The sequence below is a fragment of the Pipistrellus kuhlii genome, unplaced genomic scaffold (assembly GCF_014108245.1).
Source record: "Pipistrellus kuhlii isolate mPipKuh1 unplaced genomic scaffold, mPipKuh1.p scaffold_m20_p_6, whole genome shotgun sequence".
Lineage (NCBI taxonomy): Eukaryota > Metazoa > Chordata > Mammalia > Chiroptera > Vespertilionidae > Pipistrellus > Pipistrellus kuhlii.
In genome coordinates this window covers 33,630,067-33,641,853 of record NW_023425562.1, presented here as the reverse complement: position 1 = coordinate 33,641,853, position 11,787 = coordinate 33,630,067, and the positions used below count along the sequence as shown (strand labels likewise).

Genomic DNA, 11,787 nt, shown 5'->3' with positions numbered 1-11,787 from the left:
GTACGTGGGGCAAGGTTGCTATCATCAGTAACTCCCGCTGACATTGAGGAAGGCCAGCTGTGTACATTTTCTTTTATGCTTTCTTCCAGTTATTAGCAATACTGCACACCCTCTCTTTGCCCCGTTTATCTTACATTCAGATCCCTATGTCCCCCAATGAAGCTAGACGTTAGTAATGTGCTTAAAACAAACTTGGTCACGTTTATTTTTGCCACAAAAATCCTTAAAGGGAAGGGCTATTTTCATTCAGTAAACAGAACGATTTGAGGCTGCATTAACAACAACAAAAAACCCCGACTTCCACCTACCCACCGTTCTGTAAAAGTGGGGGGAGACCTCTTTAAAAAGCCGCAGGAATATCCTGGTCCCACTGCACCAGCCGCCAGGCTGGGCGGGGCCAAGCCCACGTGGCCGGGGGGGGGGCGGGCGCGGGGAGGCGGCGCGCAGTGCGCAGGCGCCCCGCTGAGTGGCGCAGGGGCCGCGAGCCCACGCGCCGCGCCCGCCCGCCCGCCCGCCCGCCCGCCCGCCCGCCCTCCGCCGGCCTCCGCCCTCCCGGCCTTTGGCCCCCGCGCCCGCTCTCCGCCCTCCAGGCCCCGCCTCGCCGCCCGGCTCCTCGCCGCCCCCGGCCCCGCGGGCGAACTGCGTGTTGCTGCGTCATCGCTAGTGGCCGGTTTGAATGAAGCTGTCGTCGCTCCCGAGCTGCCGCCGCCAAGCCCGCGCCGCCCTCTCGCCTGCTGCCACCGCTTCTTCGGGTCCCTCTCCCTTCGCCGCCCTCGCCAGGCCAGCCGCCCGGCGCCGCCGCCGCCCCGCAGCCCGCCATGCCGCTGTACTCCGGTGAGCCCCCCTCGCGCCTGCGGCCCCGCGGGGCCCCCGCCCCGGGCCTGTCAGAGGCCCGGCCCGCGGGGCGGACGCCGGGCTGGGCGCGGGCGGGGGAGGGGCCGGCCGGGCCGGGAAGGGGCCGCGAGGCGTGGGCGGGGTGGCCGCGGCGTGGAGGGGGCTGGCCTCCCTCCCCCCCATGCCCGTCCGCCCTGCCCCGCGGGGGAGCGCTGTCCGCCCGGGCCGCCGGTGGGTGCGGCGGGCGCGGGCGTGGAGCCGGGGAGCCGGAGCGCCGGCTCGGGGAGCGGTGACTCTGCAGAATAGTGTCTGCCGCTGGCTGCCCTGCCCGGGGAGCGGGGCCGGGGAGGGGTGTCCTGGGCCCCGGGCCCGGCTGGGGTGCCGGGGACTGCCTCGTGCTCCTCGGCGGTGGCGGGGGAAGGGGGCGCCCAGGAGGGACCTGAGATGGATGATTATTAGCCTTCTCCATTCATGGGGTTTTCCTTCGCTTACCTGTCGTTGAATTGTTGCAAAACCCCCTCTTTTGTACTCATTTCTGTTTTGTTTCAAAGTGTGTGTGTGTGTGTGTGTGTGGTTTTTTTTCTTTTTAAAATATATTATTGATGCTTTACAGAAAGGAAGAGAGAGGGATAGAGAGTTAGAAACATCAATGAGAGAGAATCATCGGTCAGCTGCCTCCTGCACACCCCCTACTGGGGATGTGCCCGCAACCAAGGTACATGTCCTTGACTGGAATCGAACCCGGGACCCTTCAGTTCGCAGGCTGATGCTCTGTCCACTGAGCCAAGGTGTTAGCTTTGGGAAGTAGATGAGTATATAGGTGACACCTATACGCGAGCATCATTTCCTTTTGATTGACATTTGTCGGTTTTTTTGCCTGATGGTAGGTAGTCTAAAGGGATTGGCCAGTGATCAAATTTTTAAAAAAATATATATATTTTATTGATTTTTTACAGAGAGGAAGGGAGAGAGATATAGAGCTAGAAACGTCGATGAAAGAGAAACATCGACCAGCTGTCTCCTGCACACCCCCCACCGACCAGCTGCCTCCTGCACACCCCCCACCTGGGATGTGCCCGAAACCAAGGTACATGCCCTTGACCGGAATCGAACCTGTGACCCTTCAGTCCGCAGACCGACGCTCTACCACTGAGCCAAACCGGTTTCGGCAATGTGATCAAATTTTTAATCAATGGACCTTCCTGTTTCCTAATCTGATTCAAGATGGCAGCTAAGATGTACATGGTGGCTTCAGTTGTTGACTTTGGCCATACCCTGACTATCATAATTCCTTTATTGAAGGTTCAGCATTTTAAAAGGAAGACAGGGAATAAGAAAGTAATGTTTTACATTGAGGTGGATTCTTGATCTAGGTTCTTCGATTGAATGCTTAGTAGTGATTGCTCAAGCTATTTCTGTAATTATTAGCAGTGGAATAATGACACAATAATTAACAGTAGAACCACACTTGAAATACATTTATGCAGTATAGAGTTGAGAGAGCACTAATGTTGATAAATCCCACCGTAGGCTAATACTTAAACACACACGTAGATACACATTATGCTAAAACCAGCCTCTCTTGTTCCCCTAAAAATATGCCTATATTCACCAAGCTGTCGATTTTAAAAATTGAGTTCCTTCTTAAATATTCAGTCAAATTTTCCCTTCTTTCCAAAATAGAAGAATTGAAGTCGATTTGTAAGGTTTCTTCCTTTGACATCTCTGTATTGAGAATCTGTATTTTCAGGTTCTGCAAAAAGCCCTATTTTAAAAGAAGAACATTTTAAGTACTATTTCATAAGTTTTGGTAGAAAATTAAGTATCCAGATTTTTATATAGTTAAGGTAAGTGCCACAAAACTCAGTGACCACCTGTGTGCCTGGTACAAAGCTAGTGTTTTTGTACATGTGGCTCTGTTTCAATCTGCAACATAATCCTGAAATGCGGGTCTAATTCTCCTTTATGGGTTAGCAAAAAAGTTTAAGTAACTTGCCCATGTGACACAGCGAAGTACATTTCGGATAGATTCCTCTTCTAAATTGTTTTGGTTTAGTCCTATATTTTGCTTGTACTATTATGTTTTTAGCTTATCTCAATGTCTACAGTTGTACCCTCTTTAATTTCCCTGCTGCTGCCAGCATAATCTAATGTTCAAACCAGGTTATTTTAACCTTTTCTTCTCCATTTCACTATTGTTAGACTATACATAAGTTCATAGAGTCTTCTCTAATGCTTGTTACTCGGCTTATCATTGAGTGAATGCTGAATATATTAATTGAACTGATGAAAGAATTGGTATTTGGAGACAGGGTCAGTTTTTCATATTCTGATTTTAGTAATTGGAAATCAGACAGCTGACAGTTGTGAGATTCTCATTTTAAATAGGTATAAAGTTTTTAGTGGAAACAGACTATATCCTTGAGTTTATTTATTTTTACATATTTCAAAAATTAGCTATTTTATTAGACTAATTGAAAGTTTTTTATTGGCTGATTGAAATTTTCTTATGATAAAGTATATGTAACATAAAATGTACTATTTTAATCATTTTTTGTGTACAGTTTTTGGCTTTCAGTACATTCACATTGTTGTGTAATCATCATCACTAACCACCTCCCAAACTTTTTCAAGTTTCTAAACTGAAACTGTTTCATTGAACAATATGCTCCCTTTTCTATTTCCTCCATTCTACTTTCTGCTGCTGAATTTGACTACTCTAGTACCTCATAATTGGAATCATACAATAATTGTCCTTTTGTGTCTGCCTTATTTCGCTTAGTACCGTATATATTGTTTCCAAGATTTATCCATGTTGTACCATGTGTAAGAATTTCATTACTTTTTACAGATAATATTCATTGTGGATATATGCCATATTTTGTTCACCCATTTATCTGTTGATGGACACTTAGGATGCTCCCATCTTTTGGCCACTGTGTATAATGCTGGGTATAAAATACCAGTTTCAGTTCCTGCTTTACATACTTTTTGGTGTACACCTAGAAGTAGAATTACTGGATCATATGGTAATTCTATGTTTAATTTTGTTAGGTACTGCAATACGTTTTCCCACAATGCCCGCACCATTTTATAGTCTTATTAGCAATTTTCACCACATTATTTTCTAAATGGATATTTGAATGGCTGTGAAGTAAGATTTCAATATTTTTTATTGATTTAATTATATCTTTATACAAATAAAGAAATATACAATTAATAATATTTGACCATCTTGTGCCCAGGAACCACACTTTTCAATTCTTAGAATTCAGAATCTTTTTTTCTTAACTTGTTTTAAATATGCTTTTATCTCCCCAATTTTTTTTCTCTCCAATTACCTCTCCTCTATTCCAACAATATGTAGATTTTAATGACTTCTTAATTAAATACATTTTGAAGTCTGTGAATCTTATTCTGGGAAATATTTCAGTGTGATCATATTTTGTAGAAATTATTAATACAGGATTCTTTATTAAAATATTTACCAAGTAGTCTTTTTTACAGTAGTAAGTCAACCAAATTCTCTTAACTGTGGTTTTCTTATCAAATGAGAAGTTGGATTAGATCCAGTTAAATTTTGTTCAGGACCCTACTGCATTTATGTCACTTCTAATTTAGTATAGGCATTATGAACATAAAAAGATGAATGACATCATTTGGCTTTCAAGAACTAGCCTTCTCAAAGTCCTGTTATTTTATAAATGAAAACAATAAATTATGGTTTTGTTTGCAGTTACTGTGAAGTGGGGAAAAGAGAAATTTGAAGGTGTAGAATTGAATACTGATGAATCTCCAATGGTGTTCAAGGCTCAGCTTTTTGCACTGACTGGAGTCCAGCCATCCAGACAGAAAGTTATGGTGAAAGGAGGAACATTGAAGGTAAAATGTAGTCCATATTTTCATTATATACTAGTAGAGGCACAGTGCAAGAAATTCATGCACTCAAGGCAGGGGCAGGAGGGCGTCCCTTAGCCTGTCCTTCGCCCTCTCACAGTCCAGGAGCCCTCAGGGGTGTCCGACATTCTTAGTTGCTGCCACCGCTGCTGCACCTGGATTCTGGCTGAGCAGCACTCCCCCCACCCCCTTGTGGTCAATGTGCGTCATAGTGAATAGTCGTTCTGCCATTTGGTCGATTTGCATATTAACCTTTTATTATATAGGATTATTATATAATTAGTGGAATGTAGCATATGAGGTTTTTTAATTTGGTGAGTATGTAGTAAGGGATTATAACTATTTTATTCATGTTAGTGTAAGGAGGAACACTGTAGCCATTTCAAACATTATATTATAAAAGCATCACTAAATTTTTTTTTTCAAATGCACTATATTAATGAATATCTCTGTGGATCATGGGAGTCAGGTCAAGCCCTGGTTTTGAAATACTGGAAAACCGTTAATTTTTTCCTGTTGCTTTTCTTGCATCCTACCCATTAAAAAAGAACTTCATTCTCTTAAGAGTTATTGCTTGCTTTCTTACTTATTTATTTTTATTGTTTGAAGTATTACAAATAGTAATATATATGTCTCCTTTTTTCCCCTTTTGACCTCCCCCCAGCCTTCCCTACCCCCCAGCATATGCCTTCATCTGCACCCCCCCCACTGTCTTGTATCCATTGGTTATGTTTATATGCATGCATATAAGTCCTTCGATTGATCTCTGACAGCCCCTCCCCCCAACCTCCTTTCCTTTCTGCTGTAGTTTGACAGTCTATTAAGAGTTATTGCTTTCTAACACCTATCTGAAGGTGGGAGAAAAAAAAAATTGTTAAAAAAAAATAGAGAATTAAATTTTTTAAATTTCCCTTGGAATGATCACATTGACTACAGTTAAGAGTCCAAGCTTACTAGAATCATTGAGGAAGGACCACAAAAAAAGATGCGAAGGTATTTTCTTCATTTTTGTTTATAATACTGTATAAATATAGCTTTAAAGACATATTTCAAGAGTTAGATATGGAATGCTAAAGAGCTATAGAGATAAGGGCTGGCTAACCCTGTTAACTGGGTAGTAAAACAGATGTTGGTGAAGAAACATTATTTTCCCTCCAAGTGCAGTATGAACTTTTAGTCATTGACTAGAGGCCTGGTGTACAAAATTTGTGCACTCGAGGGGGTCCCTCAGCCCAGCCTGTGCCCTCTCCCTGACAGGGAGCCTCGGGGATGTCTGACTGATGCTGTCATCAGACATTCTCAGTGCCGTCAGTCAGACATCCTTAGTGCCGCTGCGGAGGCAGGAGAGATTCCTGCCACCACCACTGTGCTTGCCAGCCATGTGCCTGGCTTCTGGCTGAGCTGCACTCGCCCTGTGGGAGTGGACTGACAACCAGGGGGCTGCTCCTGCATTGAGCATCTGTCCCCTGGTGATCAAAGTGCATCATAGTGACTGGTCATTCTGCCCTTTGGTCAATTTGCATATTAGCCTTTTATTATATAGGATAATTTCTGCTGAGCTGAGTGCAGGCATCCCTCAGAGATATTGCTGGTTTGGTTCCAAACCACTGCACTGAAGTCTATTAAGTGTGCAGTAGCATTGTTTAGAAAAGTAAATGTACATACTTAGTTAAAAAATACTTTATTGCTAAAAAATGATAATTTTCTGAGCCTTCAAATTTTCACTTGAGGAGGGTCTTGTAAAAATCATAATAACTGCAAAGTGCAATAAAGCAAAGTTAGTAAAACAAGGCATGTCTAAACTGGTGTAGTACTATAGGGAATTATAGAAAAATGCTAATTAAATGAAATTGCCTACTATATAACTATCACTTATTGAATATATACTCTGTGTCAGGCTTTTATTATTTAAAAAAGTTCTCATCTGTATATATTTAAAAATGATGAAAATAATTGCATTTTATATATTTTATAAATGAGAAAATAGCATTATAGAGTTTTAAGTAAGATACCAAGAGGAAATATGTACAAGTCAAGTAGATTTGGGTTCATTTCCCAGCTCTTGTGACCTTGGGTAAGTAAGTTCTCTTAGGGGGCATATATAGTTATTATTACTTATGATTAGCAGTAGTAGCCCTTAAACTGAGAAGTCTTTTTAAAATTTTATTAATATGTTTGTATTGAGTTCAGAGAGAGGAAGGGAGAGGGGGAGAGAGAGAATCATTAATGATGAGAAAGAATCATTGATCAGCCTTTACTGGGAATTGATCCTGCAACCTTGGCATGTGCCTCAACCAGGAGTCGAACTGTGATCTCCTGGTTCATAGGGCGATGCTCAACCACTGACCCACCAGGCCAGGTGAGGAGGAGAGTCTTTAGGAAGTTATTGTGCCACTTTGAAGCAGGGTGTCTGGAGAGATAATTAGTGACTCCCACAAAGGGAAACAAATTGAGTGCCTGGTACTTTCCTCAAAAAAAATGGAGTAATATAGAACTGACTTTATTCTGTATAGAAAAGGGCATACATGGCTTTAGTAGGCCAAAATATCTGTGAACCACTCATGGTATTAAGAAAAAAATTTTGATTTAATTGAACATATTCAAGTAAAAGTATTGGTTGTTTCATAGATGTGAAATGGGACAGAACAAGTATTATTAAGGGTTACTTTGCATTGGGTGGTCCTGTTTACTCTCCTGGAACCATTTTTAATAGCACTTTCTCAAGAGTCTCCAGATTTGAATGATAAATTCTGGAATTGCCCTAATTATGTAGACCTTATTCATGTTACTCTTCATTGTTGTCACCTAAGGTAGTTTTTGGATCTGCTGATTCCAAACATGCAACGAACATGCAGAAATTAGCACTTTTCATTTGTCATCAATCAGGTGTTTTTTAGGACTTTTGGTGCTGCCAGGTTTACTGTCTTAGATTGTGTCTTATGTAGTTTAAGCAATTAATAGACAGTATCTTTAGGATTGCATGTGTTTTTAAAAAATACTTTGATTATAATAATTTAAATTAAAATTTGACAGAAAAATTTTGAGTAGCTTATAATTAATTGATTATTAGAATATGCTCGGATTGTACAGGGTTGATTAAAAGTTTTTTATTTGTCTTTAAAACAGGATGATGATTGGGGAAACATCAAAATAAAAAATGTAAGTGTAATCCTAAGAACACTTTATTATAATGTAATTTCCTAATTATTATTTTGAAATATATTCCAAATGTCCTTTTTTCCATGTGTTCAATGAGTTGTTTCAGCAACATCTGTGGAAAATATTATACTTTCCTCTTCCCATTGACTTGTGTTGGAACCTTCCTTGAAAATTGATCGTATGTTTGTTTTTGGCCTCTTGTTTCATATATATATTAGATTAAACTTGTACCACTACCATATTCTGATTACTAAAGCTTTATAAGTCTGGAAATAAGATAGTGTAAGTTCTCCAACTTTTTCTTTGAAACTGTTTTAGCTCCTTTGAATTTTTTGTGTAATTTTAGATAAGTCTGTCAATTTCAAATGGACTCCTGGAATTTTGTTTGAGATTACATTGAATTACTAGTTCAATTGGGGAGAATGCATAACATAATAGTAGTGAGTATTAAAATCCTTAAATATGGTCTAATTCTTTGTTTAAGTCTTTATATTATTCTCTTAGCAGAGCTATAGTTTTTCATTTCAGCAGAGAGATTTTGCATGTTTTTTTTGTTAGATTCATGGAACTTAATGTTTCTTAGCCGTTGAAAACACTTAAAAAATGTGTTTTCCAATGTTCATGGCTAGATTATAAAAATAAAGTATATTTGTATTCACATACCAGCACTTCTTTGTTGATTAATTTATGGTTGCCATTCTGGCAGGTATAAGGTCAGATAACTCATTGAAATTTATTTTGCATCTCTGATGAAGTGACTTTGAACATTTTTTTCATGTGTCTGTTGGCCATCTGTATTCTCTTTTGGAGAAGTATCTATTTAGGTCCTTGTTTCCTTTTTTAATTGAATTGTTTGTCTTCCTGGTCTTGAGGTATATGAGTTCCTTGCATATTTTGGAAACTAAATCCTAATCAGATCCTTACCATTAGCAAATGTTTTCTCATACAGTGGGAAGACTTTTAATTAAGAATTTAGTGTGTTGCCGAAACCGGTTTGGCTCAATGGATAGAGCGCCGGCTTGGGGACTGAAAGGTCCCGGGTTCGATTCTGGTCAAGGGCATGTACCTTGGTTGCTGGCATATCCCCAGTAGGGGATGTGCAAGAGGCAGCTGATTGATGACTCTCTCTCATTGATGTTTCTAACTCTCTATCTCTCTCCCTTCCTCTCTGTACAAAATCAATAAAATATATTTAAAAAAAAAAAGAATTTAGTGTGTTTAAATAAATGAAGGACTGTCAGATAGTATATTTCCTTTATATCAATTTTGGTAGTTTGCATCTTTAAGGCATTGGCATGTTAAATTTAAATTGAATTGATTGGCATACTACACACACACACACACACACTATCTAATAAAAAGAGTAATATGCAAATAGACCATCACTCCCAACTCCTCCATTTGGCTGCCCCCATGTGGACATAAGGTGACTGCCACAAGATGGCCGGCAGGGGAGGGCAGTTATGGGCTATCAGGTCAGCAGGGGAGGGCAGTTGGGAGGGACCAGGCCTGAAAGGGAGGGCAGTTGGGGGCGATTAGGCTGGCAAAGGAGGGCAGTTAGGGGTGACCTGGTTGGCAGAGGAGGGCAGTTGAGGTCAAACAGGCCTTTAGGGATGGACAGTTGGGGGTGGAACCAGGCCAGCAGGAGAGAGCAGTTAGGGGCGACCAGGCAGCAGGAGAGGGCATTTGGAGTGACTAGATCTGCTGGGGAGGACAGTGGGGGCGACCAGGCTGGCAAGGGAGGGCAGTTAGGGGTTACCGGGTCAGCAGGGGAGGACAGTTAGGTGCAATTGGGCTGGCAGGGAAGTGGTTAGGGGCTATCAGGCTGGCAGGCAGGCAAACAGTTGGGAGCCAGCGGTTCTGTATTGTGAGAGGGATTTCTGGGTTTGGGCCTAAATGGGCAGTTGTGCATCCCTCAAGGGGTCCCAGATGGGAGAGGGTGCAGGCTGGGCTGAAGGACATCCCCCTATGCACGAATTTCATGCACTGGGCCTGAAATTCTGGTGCACACGTGCGTGTGCGCGCAAACACACGTACATATGTATTGATTTCAGTGAGGAAGGGAGAGGGAGGGATGGAGAGAGTGAGAGAGAGAGAGAGAGAGAGAGAGAGAGAGAGAGAGAGAGAGAGAGAGAAACATCAATGATGAGAGAGAATCATTGATCATCTGACTCCTCCTGCATGTCCCACACGGGATCGAGCCCGCAACCTGGGCATGTACCTTGCCTGGGAATTGGAACAGTGATCTCCTGGTTCATAGGTAGACACTCAACCACTGAGCTGTGCTGGCAGGGCCATGATTATATTCTTATTACATGTTTCTTGTTAGTTTTCTTTTAGATATTTGTTGGTATTCTTTCTTTTTTATTGTATTTCCTAACTGGCTATTGCTAATATATTCTTTAAATACATGGTTTTCCCAAGACAGTTAGTTGTCTTTGGAAAAAGATTCTTTAGTGATGGCTTAGTACTGCTTTGCTATTATTTTATAATTAGAAGCGTGGTGCACAAAATTTGTGCCCTCTGGGGGTGTCCCTCAGTCCGGCCTGCACCCTATCACAGTTCAGGAGCCCTTGGAGAAGGTCTGATTGACGGCTTAGGCCTGCTCCCCATGGGAGAAGGAGAATCTCCTGCCACCACCGCTGCACTCGCCAGCTGAGAAGCCTGGCTTCTGGCTGAGGAGCACTCCCCCTGTGGGAGCGCACTGACCACCAGGGGGCAGATGCTCCTGTGTTGAGCGTCTGCCCCCTGGTGGTCAGTGTGCATCATAGTCACTGGTTATTCTGCTGTTGGGCTGAAACCAGACCTTGACATCTCCTAAGGGGTCCCGGATTGTGAGAGGGCATAGCCCAGGCCAAGGGACCCCACTGGTGCACGATTGGGGCTAGGGAGGGATGTGGGAGATTAGCCAGCTGGGGATGGACTGCAGTAGGGCTCCAGGGCATGTCTAGCCTGTCTCAGTCCCAAGGTAACCTACCGGTTGGAGCGTCTGCCCCCTAGTGTTCAGTGCTCGTCATTGCGAGTGGTTGAGTAGCCTTAGCATGTTATGCTTTGATCGGATTAATGGCTGACCAGACACCTGGACACTTAGCATATTAGGCTTTTATTATATAGGATAAGTTTTAAGTAAAAATAACAGGTGATAGGAGGAGGGTTATTGGAGTTCAACGACTTTATTAATTTACTAATTTTAATCCTAATGTAAACATTTTTTTATTTTTATCTTATTTTTTTGTTAAACCTTCACTCTGTTGTTATTGTTTCTAAACCTCTGTACCGTTTTCTTTGTTTCATGTGTTAATACCTTCCAGTAAGATATTGAGTAAAATTTTGTTCACATTTCAGGGAATTATGAGATTCAGGGTGACAGTGTCTTTATTGGTCTTTTGTTGTACAAATTGTTACATATGTATTGAATATAAGTTTTCAGTTAGGTTAATGTGTGGAATTCTAAAATTGAGTATCTTGAACTTATGTGTTTGGTTTGATGTTTTCCAGTAATGGAGTTTTAAATGTTCTCAATATTTTTATTCAACTGTAAACAATTGTTATAGTTACATAATAGATACTTATAGAAAAAATTTTTATCAGGCTTAATTTATTTGTTATGGGAAAAAATTGTACCATTAAATGTTAACGATCATTTGAAGAATTCCCTTCTCTGTAGTATGTAAACATTCTCAACTTTGTGACAGTATTTTTTCCTTTAGCTTTATTGATTTATAATTTTTATAGAGCAATATTTACCTTTTTTTAGTGTGTAGTTTGATGAATTTGGTTAATTTTGTATAGTCCTTTAACCACACCACAATCAAGATACAGAAGTTCCATCACTAAAAAGTTTCCTTGTGTCTCTTTGCCAATAAGCTGGCTACCTCTGGCCTGAAGAAGACATTT

At 41.6% G+C, this 11,787-nt stretch overlaps 1 protein-coding gene across 2 annotated transcripts in view; it reads left to right on the top strand.

Moving 5' to 3' along the window:
* Positions 1-574: 574 nt before the first annotated feature.
* The window catches only part of USP14 (ubiquitin specific peptidase 14), a 30,711-nt gene continuing 19,498 nt past the window's right edge, over positions 575-11,787 (top strand). Inside the window, exons 1-3 of one of the 2 annotated variants that reach the window (XM_036418478.2) lie at positions 575-834; positions 4,571-4,716; positions 7,858-7,890. In XM_036418478.2, coding sequence (XP_036274371.1) covers positions 819-834; positions 4,571-4,716; positions 7,858-7,890 — 195 coding nt within the window. In that variant the 5' untranslated portion in view covers positions 575-818. Of the gene's footprint in view, positions 835-3,009; positions 3,148-4,570; positions 4,717-7,857; positions 7,891-11,787 lie in introns of those variants that run through there. The other variant, XM_045574143.1, reaches the window with a different exon arrangement.